Below are 16,867 nucleotides of genomic sequence, written 5' to 3' on the forward strand. Positions count from 1 at the left end.
CAGGCTGGTCTCAAAATCCTGACCTCAGGTGATCTGCCCACCTCAGCCTCCCAAAATGCTGGGATTACAGGCGTGAGTCACTGCACCTGGCCGCATTTAGATTTATTTCTACTTTCCCTGTGCTTAATTTAATTAATTAGTTAATTTTTTGGGACAGGGTCTCTCTCTGTCGCCCAGAGTGGAGTAGAGTGGCACAATCTCAGCTCACTGCAACCTCGACCTCTTGAGCTCAGGTGATCCTTCCACCACAGCCTCCAGAGTAGCTGGGACCACAGGCATGAGCCACCATGCCTGGCTAATTGAAAAAAAAAAAAAAAAATTATTTGTAGAGACAGAGTCTCACTGTGTTGCCCAGGCTGGTCTTATACTCCTGGGCTCAAACATTCCTTCTGCCTTGGCCTCCTAAAGTACTGGGATTCTAGGTATGAGCCACCATGCCCAGCCATTTTATTTTTTATTAAGAGTTGGCTAAGGTTTTCTTTTATTTTTCTCACATTTGAAGAAAGCCAAACATATCATCCTTTTTTTCTTTTCTAAAACTACTTTAAAGTTATGATTGACATGCAAAAGGCTGTATATGTTTAATGTATACAACTCGATAATGCCGTGTTTATTTTTGACCACGTATCTTTAGCTTTTAGTTAGCATTTTACTACTAAAAATTTTTTTAAAATTATTTTTCAAGGGCATAAATAAGCAATACTTTTTTTTCTTATTTATTTATTTATTGACAGAGTCTTGCTGTGTCGCCCAGGCTGGAGTGCAGTGGTGCAATCTCGGCTGACTGCAACCTCTGCCTCCCTAGTAGCTGGAATTATAAATGTGTGCCACCATACCCAGCTAATTTTTGTATTTTTAGTAGAGACGGGGTTTCACCATGTTGGCCAGGTTTGTCTCGAACTCCTGGCCTCAAGTGATCCATCTGCCTCGGCCTCTCAAAGTTCTGAGATTACAGGTGTGAGCCACTGTACCCAGCCCCCCACCTTTTTTTTTATTTGAAGGTTGATAGTTTTCTTGACTATTTGAAATTGTTTTCTGTGAGCAGCCTTGTTCTGTGAAAACTTTAAAATATGGAAGTGATAAGAACTCTGTGCCAGCCTGGACAACATGGTGAAAAAATACAAAATACTGAAAATATGAAAAGTTAGCTAGGCATGGTGGTGCACACCTGTGGTCCCAGCTACTTGGGAGGCTCAAGTGGGAGGATTCCTTGAGCCCCATAGGCAGAGGTTGCAGTGAGCTGAGATTGCACCACTGTATTCCAGCCTGGGTGACAAAGTGAGACCCTGTCTCAAAAACAAAACGAACTCTGTGACTTTTTCATGACATGTCTGTGGATGTCTCTCCTCTTTAACCTCTCCCCCAATTCCTCTATGTGTGTGTGTGTCTATCGGCTTTTCTCACATGCCTGTCTCTGACCCATTCTGTCATCATTTTAGGCTCATTATCCTAGGGATTGTGGAGAATAATGTGAAGTAACTAAAATCTAGGCAATGTAGAATGCTCTATGAATTGCTAGTTATTTTTCTTATTTGTCACGTAATGTCTGATTATTGAAGACTGCTTAGAAAATCTATAATTAAAAACAAGAGCTGGTGCCAAGCATGGTGGCTCATGCCTGTCATCCTAGCACTTTGGGAGACCAAGGCAGGAGGATCACTTGAGCTCAGGAGTTTCAGACCAGCCTCTGGGCAACAGAGCAAGACCTTGTCTCTACTAAAGATCAAAAAAACTAGCCAGAGCTGGTTGCGGTGGCTCAAGCCTGTAATCTCAGCATTTTGGGAGGCCAAGGTGGACGGATCATCTGAGGTCAGGAGTTCGAGACCAGCCTGGCCAACATGGTGAAACCCCATCTCGACTAAAATACAAAAATTAGTCGGGCATGGTGGTACATGCCAGCTGCGCAGGAGGCTGAGGCACGATGATTTGTTGAACCTGGGAGGCGGAGGTTGCAGTGAGCAGAGATTGCACCACTGCACTCCAGCCTGGGCGACAGAGTGAGACTCTGTCTCAAAAAACAAAACAAAACAAAACAAAAAAAAACTAGCCAGGCATGGTGGTGCACACCTGTAGCCTCAGCTACTTGGGAGGCTGAAGCTGGAAGGTCGTTTTAAGTCTGGGAGATCAAGGCTGCAGTGAGCTATGATTGTGCCACTACACTCTAGCCCAGGCAGCAGAGTGAGACATTGTCTAAAAAAAATGGAGAGCTGAGCATGAAGGTATAGGGTGTGGAGCTGTTGAGATATGAGGATCCCTTGAGGCCGGGAGTTGAAGACTGTAGTGCTCTGTGCTAGTGCCTGTTAATAGCCAGCACACACCAGCCTGCGCAACACAGTGAGACCCAATCATAGTCCTCCTGAGTAAAGATGACCACTGTCAATGCTTTGGGTGGTTGTCTTTTAGTCTTTTTTTGTATTTTGTTAACCTAGTGGAAATGCAGATCTGTGTAGTTTTGTTGTCTGTTTTTTCCTCCACTGCATTTTCTCGTACCATTAACTATTTATATAAGTTTTAATGGCTGCACAATGGATATTGATGTAACATTCCCATATTTGGCTTTTACATTGTTTCCCATATTTTGCTGTTGTAGGTCTATGATGAAATATTTGTTCACATTCCTGATTGTTTCCTTAGAGTATATTCCTACAAGTGAAGTTACTGGGCTAAATGATATGATTACTCCCATGCCCCTAACGATTTTTGGTTTAAAAATGCATACCTGGTATATAGTAGCGTTAAAATAAATATGCTCTTTTTTACTCAGTTTTGAAATTTCTTGTTACTTCTAAAACTCCTTATAGGTAGGTAGAAGTGTGTGTATGTGTGTGTGGGTGTATGTGTGAGTTTGTATGAGCATTTTTAACTTACAGAAATACATTGTAATAATGCTTTTTAGAAAGCTCTTAGCAATTTATACTGTCATGAACTGTATGTTAGTCTTTCATTGTAACCTTGCCGCTTAAATAGTGCTCAAATTAGTTTTAAAATAGCTATTTTTTCTTTCTTATATGTAAAAATATAAAGAAAATGATGTTAAGTCTTACCACTGAGAATCAAAATTAATGGTACATATAATTCTAACCTGAGATCATAGCATAGGTACAGTTTTGCAACCATTCCTGCCATTCCTTTTAATACCTAGCAGTAGATCTTGAAATTTTGTTCATGTCAATATATGCGTGTGAAATTTGTCTATTTTGTATTTAGCTTGGTTCCAGTTTTTCCTACTTAGATAATTATTTTTAAGAATATTCTTGTGTATACATCTTCGGATACTTACTTCTTTAGGAATATTGCTGGATCAAAGAGACCGTATCATAAGAATTGTGTTCCTGTTTACTCAAACTCTGTAAACTCGTCATCAGAAAAACTGTACACAAAGAGACATATGAATTGGGTCTTGCATTTATATGCTGATTTTATTTGTAATAGAGAATAATGGATGAAGAGCTATAAAATCTTGGCTATTTATATTGGTTCTTGAACTAATTGTTAATTGGGAAAATTTACCAGCTATCTTTTCATGAAATCCCTTGTATGAAATTGAAGGTTTAGATAAAATGATTAGGCCTTTTCTATTCCTAAAAAAATTTTTTGATGTCGGAGGAAATAAAAATGTAAAACTAGGGCAAATGTAAATTGAAAACAGAGAAGCACCATTTTTTTCAGTGTCAAGGCAATAGATGCCCTGAAGTTTTGATAGGCTCCTTTAACTATGTATTCAAGTGACAAGCCTACAAAATAGAACACCCCGAGGAGCCACTATTTGTGTGGGCAAGAGCTGTTTCTTTTACATATGTTCAAGCATAATTTTTGACTGGAGGCCTTTTTTTCTTTCTTAAGATGGAATTACCAGTTCTTCTAGTGACTTTCTTTCTCGTTGATTAGATTTTTACCCATTTATTGAAACTGGTCATTTACTGTGATGATAGTTAAATAACAGAATTCCAGAATGCACTCTTTATTCTACTAAGTTTGGTGTGTTCTTGTTTTTGTTTTTCAAACTAGGGGTATTAATAGAGTCAGGTAAAATCTGAATAGCCCCTCGAAACCATTAGGTTGATGGAATGGGTCAGAACCAAAAAATCATCCTTTTTAAAGTTTTGGTAGTAAAGTTTTCCCAAGCTCTGGTTGTATTTTGTACTGCAAGGAAAATAATTTTTTTCCTGTGGAAGGGCAGCTTTTATGTATGGAAGTTCAAAATACAGGAGAAACTAGAAAGGAAAAAGAAATTTATGAGAGACCGGAGTAGTAGAAATTAGAAGTGGTAACCTGAAAAGTTTCAAAATGAAGATAGGTTATGGTATTGGTAGTGCCATGAGAGGCCTGCAGAACAGCAACTAGTGCAGCAAACTGGAGACTCCTACTACGCACTAAAGAAGCTTAGCACAAAAGAGAAAAGATGTCCTCTAGCATTAATAGTTACCACACCTCAGTACTGTGCTGTGCTGAACCTTTGCAGTGGTAGAGGAATTTGACATTGGATTGGTCAGTACAGGCATACCTCATTTTATAGTGCTTTGTTTATTGCACTTCACAGATAATTGCATTTTACACAAATTGAAGGTTTGTGGCAACATTGAGCCGAGTAAGTCTTTTGGCGCCACACTTCCAACATCATGTGGTCACTTCGTGTCCCTGTTTCACATTTTGGTAATTCTCACAATATTTCAGACCTTTTCATTATTATTATATCTGTTACGGTGATCTGTGATCTGTGATCTTTGATGTTACTATTGTAATTGTTTTGGATGCCATAAACCGTACCCATATGAGAGTGAACCTAATTGATAAATGTTGTGTGTGTTCTAACTCTCCCTCTCCTTGGACCTACCTATTCCTTGAGACACAGCAATATTTAAATTAGGTCAGTTAATAACCCTATAATGGTTGCTAAGTGTTCAAGTGGAAGAAAACCTTACATCTCTTGCTTTAAATCAAAAGTTAGACCTGTTTAGGCTTAGTGAGGAATGCATGTTGAAAAGCCTAGAAAGGCTGAGAGCTAGGCCTCTTGAACCAAACAGCCAAATTGTGAATGTAAAGGAAAAGTTCTTGAAGGAAATTAAAACTGCTACTCCAGTGAACACAGGAATGCTAACAAAATGAAATAGCCTTTTATTTATTTATTTATTTTTGAGACAGTCTCAGTCTCTCACCCAGTCTGGAGTGCAGTGGTTCGAACTTGGCTCACTGCAGCCTCTGCCTCACAGCCTCAAGAGATCCTCCCATCTCAGCCTCCCTAGTATCTAGGACCATAAGAATGTGCCACCATGCCTGGTTAATTTTTAAAAAATGTTTTCTGTGGAGACAGGTTTTCGCTATGTTGCCCAGGCTCTCAAACTGCTCAAGCGATCCACCTGCCTCAGACCCCCAAAGTGCTGGGATTGCAAGTGTGAGCCACCGTGCCCAGCCACAAAACAGCCTTATTGCTGATGTGGAGAAAGTTTAAGTGGTCTGGATAGAAGATCAAACCAACTACGACATTCCCTTAAGCCAAAGCTTAATCCAGAGTTAGGCGCTAACTCTTTTTCAGTTTTATGAGAACTGAGAGAGATAAGGAAACAGAAGAAAAGTTTGAAGCTAGTAAAGGTTGGTTCATGAGGTTTAAGGAAATTAGTCATCTCCATAACATAAACGTGCAAGGTGAAGCTGCAAGTGCTGACGTAGAAGTTGTAGCAAGTTCTCCAGAAGATCTAAGATAATTGATGTAGGTGGCAACATGAAACAACGGATTTTCAGTGTAGACAAAACAGCTGATGGCTCTCTTGTTAGGGGTTAATATAGTTAGTGACTGTAAGTTGAAGCCAGTGTTCATTTACCATTCTGAAAATTGTAGGGTCCTTAAGAATGATGATAAATGTACTTTGCCTGTGCTGTATCAGTGGAACAACAAAGCCCAGATGACAGCACGTGTGTTTACAGCATGGTTTACTGAATAGTTTAAACTAGTGTTGAGACCTTCTGCTCAGCAGAAATGATTCCTTTTAAAATATTACTGCCCAGTACACCTGGTCATCCAAGAGCTCTGATGGAGATGTACAAGGAGATGAGTGTTGTTTTCATACCTGCTACCACAGTATTCATTCTGTAGCCTGTGGATCAAGGAGTAATTTTGACTTTTAAGTCTTACTATTTAAGAAATACATTTCGTAAGGCTATAACTGCCATAGATAGTGATTCCTCTGATGGATCTAGGCAAAGTAAATTAAAAGCCTTCTGGAAAGGATTCGCCATTCTCAGTGCCCTTATGAACATTTGTAATTCATGGGAGAAGGTCAAAACAGCATTATTAACCAGAGTTGGGAAGAAGTTGATTTCAGCCCTCATGAGTGATGGTGAAGGGTTCAAGACTTTAGTGGAGGAAGTAATTGTAGATGTGGTGGAAATAGCATGAGAACTAGAATTAGTAGTGGAACCTGAATGAGGCCAGGCATGGAGGCTCATGCCTATAATCCCAGCACTTTGGGTGACTGAGGCAAATGGATTGGTTGAGGCCAGGAGTTCAAGACCAGCCTGGCCAACATGGTGAAACCCTGTCTTTACTAAAAATATAAAAATTAGCTAGGTGTGGTGGGGCACACCTGTAATCCCAGCTGTTTGGGAGACTAAGGCACGAGAATTGCTTGATCCCAGGAGCTGGAGGTTGCAGTGGGCCAAGACTGCTCCACTGCACTCCAGCCTGGGCTACAGAGAGAGACTGTCTCAAAAGAAAAAGAAAAAAAAAGTAGAGCCCGAAGATGAGATTGAATTGCTGCAATCTCGTGATAAAACTTGCACAGATGAGGAGTTGTTTTTTATGGTTGAGCAAATAGAGTGATTTCTTGAGATGAATCTATTCCTGGTGAAGATACTGTGAATGTTGTTGAAATGACAACAAAGGATTTAGAGTATTACGTAAACTTAGTTGATAAAGCAGTTGCAGGGTTTGAGAAGATTGACTCTGATTTTGAAAGAAGCTCTAGTGTGGGTAAACTGCTGTTGCTGTCAAACAGCAGAAGAGTTCATCGATGGGGTAAAGATCATTGTTGTCTTATTTTAAGAAATTGCCACAGCCAATTGGCAGCCACCATCGTGATCAGTCAGCAGCTATCAGCATTGAGGCAGGGCCCTCCACCAGCAGAAAGATTACAGCTTGATGAAAGCTTACATGATTAGTGTTTTTTTTTTTAGCAATAAAGTATTTTTAAATTAAGATATGTAGATTTTTAAAAGATATAATACTATTGTACACTTAATAGACTACATTATAGTGTAAACATAACATTTTTTGTGAAACCAAAAAAATTCCCATGTCTTGCTTTATTGCAGTATTAGCTTTATTGCAGTGATCTGGAACTGAACCAGAAATATTTCTGAGATATGCCTGTATACATTGGTTTAATTCCATCATTTCTGTGTAACACTCTTTCTATGAGATTATGTGTTACATTTAAAGGCCATGAAACTAAACATATATATGGAAAAGCTGGTTCTTAAAAATACGTCTTGGAAATAATTATTAACTTTATTAGACTTGCATTACATTTGTCAAAGGTTCTAGTTAGGATTTTATTATTCTTTAATGTTGATATATGTGTTCCTTGCCTAAAGTGATATTTTATAAATACGTGAATACTTCCTGCTTAATAACTAGTGACATTTTTTAATACTTCCTATATGCCAGTTATTATGCTTTATTATATGTCTTACCTCATTTAATGTTTACCGTTAGCATGAGGTTGATACCATTTCAGGCGCTCTAAAGAGTAAGGCACAGTTTAAGTAGCTTCCCAATCTTGTAAGCGATGGAGCTGGAATGTGAACCATTCTTTTTTCTTTTAATTAATTTTTTTAAAAATTGACAAAACTTGTATATTTATTTATTGTGTACAACATGTTGCTTTGAAGTAGATATACATTGTGGGAATGGCTAGATTGAGCTCTGAGTTACCTGACATAGCATTTTTTTGTGCTGAGAACACTTAAAATCTAATGTTAACTATTTTAAAGAATATAGTGCATTGTTACTGTGACAGTCTTACTCCAAAACTTGTGCTATATACCTCTCTGCTATGTTGCTGTTCCATTAACATCTTAAAATTGTACAAAATGGGAAGTTAATATTTCTCTGATATAAATTTTAATATGTATAAACAAACACTTGTTTCATTACTCTTTCTTGTGCATTTTGTTTTTAAGATTCTTGGATCTCCCAGTCAGCTTCATTTCCCCGTAATCAGAAACAACCAGGGGTGGACTCTTTATCACCAGTGGCCTCACTTCCTAAACAGATTTTCCAGCCTTCTGCCCAACAGCAGCCTACTAAACCAGTTAAAGTCACTTGTGCAAACTGCAAAAAACCTTTACAGAAGGGCCAGACAGCTTATCAACGAAAAGGATCAGCTCACCTCTTTTGTTCTACCACCTGCCTTTCTTCCTTCTCCCACAAGCCTGCTCCAAAGAAACTCTGTGTTATGTGTAAAAAGTAAGGTTTACCTTTCAACATAATTCCATATAGTTGAATTTTGGAGTTGTAAAATTTAAAAAAAGTGAAACAGATTTGTAATACCTTTGGAAACTTCCCTATCAAGTCCAGGTGGCATATGGATAAAAGACTTCCTGTTTGGATAGGCATTGGAGTTGATTTAGATAGGTCCTTATAATTAATTTTGTCTGTAATCTCCATTGGACTCCTTGATTTTGTAACAATACATACATATTTACATGATTAATGAGAAGAAATTAGTTCGTATAGCCAAATAAAAATGCTAAGCAGTTTATGCGTGATTCTGTATTAAAATTGGTTAAATTTTACACTATCTTCAGATCAAGATTATAAAATTGGCAAGTCTTTGGATTTTATATGTGTTTGTTTTGAACATTAAGTCATTAGAAATAGTATTTCAAGACTCAGGTACCAATTTTTAGCCAGCCTTAGACAGGATCCTCTCTTCTGCTGTTTTTTTCTTTTTCTTTTTTTTTTTTTTTAGGCAGAGTCTCACTCTAGCCCAGGCTGGAATGCAATGGTGCGATCTCAGCTCACTGCAGCCTCCACCTCCCGGGTCCTCCACCTCCTGGGTTCAAGCAGTTATCCTGCCTCAGCCTCCTGAGTAGTAAGGATTACAGGCTTTCGCCACCATGCCCAGCTAATTTTTGTATTTTTAGTACAGATGAGGTTTCACCATGTTGTCCAGACTGGTCTTGAATTCCTGACCTCAGGTGATCTGCCCACCTCAGCCTCCCAAAGTGCTGGGGTTATAGGCATGAGCCATCATGCCCAGCCCTCTTCTGCGGTTTTTTTTTTAACAGCAGGTTAAAAATAGCTGGAGTATGGTATGTTATATGCAAGATAAAGCCTGGTGGCCTTTCTGTACCATATCTTGGAGCAGCTCAATTCCGTGAAGCTATATTTAGATCTTGAATTTTACAAAGAGCTTAGTGTTCTGTACATGTTTAATAAATTCAAATACTGAAATAATAGTTACACAGATTGCTTTGCAGTAGTAAATTTAAATACTACAGTGTAGGATCTTGAAAATCAGAATAAAAGGAAAACTTCAAAGGTCATCAGTATTGTCATTTTTGTTTTGTTTTGTTTTGAGACGGATTCTCGCTCTGTCGCCCAGGCTGGAGTGCAGTGGTGCTGATCTCCGCTCACTGCAAGCTCTGCCTCCCGGGTTCACGCCATTCTCCTGCCTCAGTCTTCTGAGTAGCTGGGACTACAGGCGCCCACCACCACGCCTGGCTAATTTTTTGTGTTTTTAGTAGAGACGGGGTTTCACCGTGTTAGCCAGGATGGTCTCGATCTCCTGACCTCGTGATCCGCCCGCCTCGGCCTCCCAGAGTGCTGGGATTGCAGGCGTGAGCCACCGCGCCCGGCAGTGTTGTCGTTCTCTAACATTTCTATTTACTGTTGGAGAGCCGGGTCAGTAGTGGGTGAGGTCATTTGGGGATGGGGTGTGTGGGGGGATGGGGTGTGTGGGTGTACTTAAGTTCAGTTATCCCTCTAGAACGCACACCGTGTTCCCATAACCCGGAGACCTCTTACTTTCTGCTTACCCAGGTTATTTGGGGATGGGGTGTGTGGGTGTACTTAAGTTCAGTTATCCCTCTAGAACGCACACCGTGTTCCCATAACCCGGAGACCTCTTACTTTCTGCTTACCCAGGGGAGGGAATTGAACAGGTTATACCCCAGTAAATTAATCCCCAACATTAATTCCATATAACTCATAACAGCTTTTCTTTTTTCAGTTTTCCCAATATTTGAAATCCTTTTTAGTGAATTTAAAGATAAATTGAGTAGTGGCAAAGATTTAATAGTATAAAATATTTTTGCTTCTCAAAAGTCTTTATTTCCAAACATATTTTATTAGGAATGTCTAATAAAAATGATTTATTAGATCCAAGAGTGATGTTTGATTTGCAGGACTTAGTCTATAGAAATGAAAAATGTCGCTTATGACTCTTACATTTGATTTTTTTTTTTAAATGGAATTTTAATATGTACCACTTATTTTTCAGAGATATAACTACAATGAAAGGAACCATTGTTGCTCAAGTGGATTCAAGTGAGTCCTTCCAGGAATTCTGTAGTACATCTTGTTTATCTCTCTATGAAGACAAACAGAATCCTACTAAAGGAGCTCTAAATAAATCAAGATGTACAATCTGTGGTAAACTAACTGAGGTTTGTATTTTTTTACTTTATCATTTAATTCTAACAGGAATATTTTAAACTTCATTTAAGAACTATTAGATAATCTTTTATCAGTTCCTTAAAAATGAATATATATAAAGACTATCTTATAAATATCCTATTATGTAATCTGATTCTCCCATAGGATCTTATCTTATAAATATCCTTTTATATAATCTGATTCTCCCAGAGGATGATTTTGGAAAAATCATTGTGTTAATTGCCTTTTTTTCCTTGAGGTTGGGAGCACTCACAGACAAAACCATAGTGTTGAGGTTGATTTTTGTCTAGTAACATATTTATTTAAACAAGCAGGCAGACTACACAAGAACTACTACAAATAATTTTGCTGAGAAGTAGAACAATTGGAATATTTTTTGATAAGCTCACATTATTAATATTGTGTTAAAAAGTAATCTGTTCGTATATAAGTCATTTGAATGATTTATAATGGTTCTCCCCTCCTCATTTTTCTAGAGAAATGTACTTTATTTATAGTTTTAAAAAATTGGTCTAAAGATTTTTAGTCTATGAAGTTTAATATCACCACTACCTAAACTTGGTTTTCTGTCATCTTCTGATACCTCTAGAGAAGTTTGTAGTGATGTCACTGATGGGTTTTTTTCTTTTTTCAGTGCCATACATGTGTTCCTATGTGTATAAAAACAATTTAAATAATTATGAAAATGGGGCCAGGCTCAGTAGCTCACACCTATATAATCCTAGCACTTTGGGAAGCCAAGGTGGGAGGATCACTTGAGGCCAGGAGTTTGAAATCAGCCTGGGAAGCATAGTGGGACCCTATCCCTACCTAAAAGAAAAAACATTAGTTAGGCGTGGTTGTGTGTGTCTGTAGTCTCAGCTACTCGGGAGGCTGAGGTAGGAGGATTGCTTGAGCCCAGGAGATTGAGGCTGCAGTCAGCTTTGATGGTGCCACTGTACTTTAGCCTGGGTGATGAGTGAGACTCTGTCTTTAAAAAAAAAAAAAAAAAATCATTTTTACTTTTCTCCAAACAAGCCTTATTGGTACATCTTTATTTCTGTTCAGAATGCTTTATTATTTAGCTACTTGTCAGATTGATCTGTTTTGTAAGATTTTGTTTATTTTTCTTTTAGATTCGCCATGAAGTCAGCTTTAAAAATATGACTCATAAGCTGTGCAGTGACCACTGCTTTAATAGATATAGAATGGCCAATGGTTTAATAATGAATTGCTGTGAACAGTGTGGAGAGTACTTGCCCAGTAAAGGTGCTGGAAATAATGTTCTGGTGATTGATGGTCAACAGAAAAGATTTTGCTGTCAAAGTTGTGTCAGTGAATACAAACAGGTAATTCATGTTCTAATCAAAATTGGGCATTGTTTAGAATGTGCTTGAAAGTGTTGTAATACTTTTACTCTAACAGTGTTTATTAACTGGATTCATCTTAGAATTTCATTTAATTCCATTATTGTTGTCATATGGCGCATACTGAATGCGTAGTGCTTTGTACCATTAAAACTGAACCATCGTAAGTCAGGGACCATCTGTATTTATTCATTTGAGGTAGGTCATTTCGGTGATATAATGATGGAGTTAAGTCTGGGTAAACCCGTTGTAAGTTGGAAATGTCTTAAAATGTACCTTTGACCTAGGTATTTTCAACTTAGAATGGGTTTATCAGGATGTAACTCCATTCTTAGGGAACATCTGTGTATGTAGATTATTGGCAGTAAATTTAAGATTTTACATATAATGGTAAATGCTATCAGAATGATTCCTCTTGTGAATTTATTTCCTTTTTGGGAGTTGGAGAGGGGCTGCAAATACTATTTTTCAAACTTTTAAAGCTCAGCTTTGAAGTGGTCATATTGTTTATATTTAAATTTTAAGGTTAATGTTGTTATAATTTTTTTTTTTGAGATGGAGTTTCGCTCTTGTTTCCCAAGCTGGAGTGTGTTGGCGTGATCTCAGCTCACTGCAACCTCTGCCTCCCAGGTTCAAGCGATTCTCCTGCCACAGCCTCCCAAGTAGCTGGGATTACAGGCATGTGCCACCACACCCGGCTAATTTTTTGTATTTTTAGTAGAAACGGGGTTTCACCGTGTTAGCCAGGCTGGTCTCGAACTCCTGACCCCAGGTGATCCACCTGCCTCGGTCAAAGTGCTGGGATTACAGGCGTAAGCCACTGCACCCGTCCAGGTTAATGTTATTTTAAGGACTTTTTGATTTATAGTTTTATTCCATTGCTCATTGGAAAGATACTGTGTGTGATTTCAATCTTCATACATTTATTTATTAAATGTTTTATCAGAAATTATTATTGCTTTAAAGATCTTTTTGTTGTCTGTGGAGAAGGTTATATGAACTTTTCCCTCTTTAGTTTTTTTTTTTTTTTTTTTTTTTTTTTAAAAGACAAGTCTCGCTCTGTTGCCTGGGCTGGAGTGCATTGGCGTAATTTTGGCTCACTGCAACTTCCGCCTCCTGGGTTCAAGTGATTCTCCTGCCTCAGCCTCCTGAGTAGCTGGGATTACAGGCGTGCACCACCACGCTGAGCTAATTTTTGTATTTTTACTAGAGATGGGGATTCACCATGTTGGCCAGGCTGGTCTCACACTCCTGAGCTCAAGTGATCTGCATGCCTTGGCCTCCCAAAGTGCTGGGATTACAGGCATGAGCTACCACACCTGGCCTTAGATTTATTAAGGTGTGAGTTATATAGTAGTCGTTTCTCATGCAAAGTTTTGTTTTTTGTGGTTTCAATTACTCACAGTCAGCTGCAGTTTCCAAATAGGTGAGTAGACTACAATAAGATAATTTGAGAGAGATTAATTATAACTAACTATAATTGTTGTTGTTTTTTGTTTTGTTTTGAGACAGGGTCTTGCTCTGTTGCCCACGCTGGAGTGCAGTGGTGCGATCTCAGCTCACTGCAATCTACTTTTCCTGGGTTCAAATGATTCTCTTTGCTTCAGCCTCCTGAGTGGCTGGGATTACAGGCACATGCCACCATGCCCAACTAATTTTTGTATTTTTGGTAGCGATTGGGTTTCACCATGTTGTCCATGCTGGTCTCAAACTCCTGACCTCAAGTGATTTGCCCACCTTGGCCTTCCAAAGTGCTGGGATTACAGGCGTGAGCCATCATTCCCGGCCAATTGTTGTTAATCTCTTGCTGTGGCTAATTAGAAATTAAACTTTATCATAGGTACGTGTCTATGGGAAAAGACATAGTATCAAAGGTTTCAGGCATCCACTGGGAGCCTCAGAATATATCTCTCAAGGATAAGAGGTGGCACTGCCATATTAGATTTCCTAATCTATTGAGCCATCCTTGTATTCCTAGAATAAACTATGCCAGATAATTATTTTTTCAAAAGTGTGCATACATTCTGATGGCTAATACTTTATTTGGTACTTTTGCATTGATATTTATAAGATTGGTTTGTAATGTCCTTTTTTTTTGTGCATTCTTTAAGGTATCAGTGTTACATTTGCTTTATAAAAATGTCCAGAGGAAAATTCATTTCCTCATATACTTAAAACAGTAAAAATGAAAATAAATGAATTAAATAGTCAACTGAAAAACCTGGAAAAAGAAAAATAAACTGAAACAGAAGAAAGGAAATAAAGATAAAAGGATAAACTAATTAGGAATTTTAAAATAGTATTAACATTGTTAAGAATGTTGCCTCTTTGAAAAATCAGGTCTTCAAAAACCAAGGAAAAAATACCCAATTGTTAATCAGGAAAAGCAGTTTAAAAACAGAAATACGTAAAATAAGAAATGACAAGGTAGATATGAACATCAAAACAAAAGAACTTGACGAAAATCAGTCATAAGAACTAATTTATTTAGCCCTATATAAAAATGTTGAACCTAGATTGAGTAATTTCCTGTGAAAATATAATTTCCCCAACTGGACTTCAGCGCAGACAAAATTAAGTGGACAAATTTCTATAGATGAAATAGAGATAATTATTAAAGTACTACCCCACAACAGGGACCAGGCTCTGATTTTCATAGGGGAATTCCATCAAATTTAAACAAGAAAATCTCAGTGCTATTTAAACAATTCCAGAGCATAAAAAGGAAGGAAAGTAACTCATAAGTTTTTTAAACATTGTGGTAGAGTGTATGTAACATAAAATTTGCAGTTTTAAGTATTTTTAAGTATATAAGTGAGTGGCATTAGTTACATTTACAATGTTGTGCTACCGTTAACTCTTTCTGAAACTTTTTCATCATGCCATACAAAAACTGACATTAGCCAGTAACTCCCATTTTTTTCTATCCCAGTCCTTGGTAACTTAGTACTTTCTGTCTCTATGAACTCGTATATTCTAGATATTCATGTAAGTGAAATTATATAATATTTGTCTTTTTGCATCTGGGTTATTTTACCTGAAAGCTGAAACATAATGCTTTTAGTTTCATCCATAGTATAGCCATGATCAGAACATCATTACTTTTTATGAATAATATTCATTATATGTATATGCCACATTCTGTTTATCGATTTGTTGTCCCTATGATAGATGTTGTTTTGTTGTCACCTTTGACTATTGTGAATAATGCCGCAGTGAATATTGGTATATAAATTTGATATAAGTATCCTGGTTTTCCATTCTTTTGGATGAGTGTGGATTTGCTCAGTCATAGGGTAATTCTGTGTTTTAGCTTTTGAAGAATTGTCAAACTATTTTACACAACCGTACCATTTTATGTTCTCAGCAGCAATGTACAAGGCTTCTATTTTCTCTATATCTTTGCCAACACTTGTTATTTTCCATGTTTTAAGCTTTTGATTTTTCTTGTAGATATCTTAGTGCATGTGCGGTGGTATCTCATGGTTTTGATTTGCATTTCCCTAATGACTAATGACAATGAACAATTTTTCTTTTTTTTTTTTTTTTTTTTTTTGAGACAGAGTCTCGCTCTTATTACCCAGGTTGGAGTGCAGGTGCACAATCTTGGCTCACTGCAACCTGTGCTTCCTGGGCTCAAGGGATTCTTCTGTCTCAGCCTCCTGAGTAGCTGGGACCACAGGCACAGGCCACTACGCTTGGCTAATTTTTTATAGTTTTTTGGAGACATAGGGTTTCATTCACCATGTTGTTCAGGCCTGGTCTCGAGCTCCTAAGCTCAAGCCATCTGCCTGCCTTGGCCTCCTAAAGTGCTAGGATTACAGGTGTGAGCCACCGTGCCTGGCCAATGAGCAATTTTTCATTTGCTTGTTGGCCATTTGTGTATCATCTTTGGAGAAGTATCTATTCAAGTCCTGTCTCTGTTTTTGAATTGGGTTTTGTAGTTCAGTTCTTTTTTCTCTGTTTTTTGTTGGTTGGTTGGTTGGTTTGTTTTTGAGATGGAGTCTCCCTCTGTTGCCCAGGCTGGAGTGCAACAGCGAGATCTTGGCTCTCTGTAATGTAACCTCTGCCTCTTGGGTTCAAGCGATTCTCCTGCCTCAGCCTCCTGAGTAGCTGGGAGTACAGGTGCATGCCACCACACCTGGCTAATTTTTGTATTTTTAGTAGAGACGGGGTTTCACCATGTTGGTGAGGCTGGTCTCAAACTCCTGACCTCGTGATCTGCCCTCCTCGGCCTCCCCAAGTGCTGGGATTACAGCCGTGAGCCACTGTGCCTGGCCCTCTTTTATTTTTAGTTGATATGTAATACTTGTATATACGTAGGGGGTACAGAGTGATGTTTTTATACATGTATAAAATGTGGAATGTTCAAATCAGGGTAATTAGGATAGCCATCACCCCAAAATTATTTTTTTATGTTGGGACCATTCGAAATTCTTTTAGCCTTTTGAATCTATCCAATAATAATTGTTAACTGTATTCGTTCTATAGTGCTATGGAACAATAGAACTTACTCCTTCTATATAGCTACAATTTTGTATCCCTTTGTACTTTTGTTCTTGAGTTGAAGGAGTTCTTTATATCTTGTACAGTTTGAATATCCCTTATCTGAAATGCTTGGGACCCAAAGTGTTTCAGACTTTAGGTTTTTCAAACTTTAGAATATTTACATTATACTTAAATTCAAACAATCCAAATCTGAAAAATCCAAAATGCAAAATGCTTCAATGAGTGTTTCCTTTGAGCATCATGTTGGTAATTGAGAAGTTTTGGGTTTTAGAGCATTTCAGATTTTTTGCATTTGGGTTGCTCATTGTGTATATGTTTTGCAAATACTGTCTTC

The 16,867-nt window shown here is 38.0% G+C and overlaps 1 protein-coding gene across 8 annotated transcripts in view; it reads left to right on the forward strand.

Annotated features, from left to right (window-relative positions):
- ZMYM2 (zinc finger MYM-type containing 2) overlaps positions 1 to 16,867 on the forward strand; it is a 128,067-nt gene that overhangs the window by 35,948 nt on the left and 75,252 nt on the right. For all 8 annotated transcript variants that reach the window (XM_063650558.1, XM_063650560.1, XM_054447228.2 and 5 more), the window contains 3 exons: positions 8,179 to 8,464; positions 10,503 to 10,668; positions 11,794 to 12,006. In XM_063650558.1, coding sequence (XP_063506628.1) covers positions 8,179 to 8,464; positions 10,503 to 10,668; positions 11,794 to 12,006 — 665 coding nt within the window. The remainder of the gene's footprint in view (positions 1 to 8,178; positions 8,465 to 10,502; positions 10,669 to 11,793; positions 12,007 to 16,867) is intronic.

This window comes from Pongo pygmaeus, chromosome 14, assembly GCF_028885625.2.
Source record: "Pongo pygmaeus isolate AG05252 chromosome 14, NHGRI_mPonPyg2-v2.0_pri, whole genome shotgun sequence".
Taxonomy (NCBI): Eukaryota; Metazoa; Chordata; class Mammalia; order Primates; family Hominidae; genus Pongo; species Pongo pygmaeus.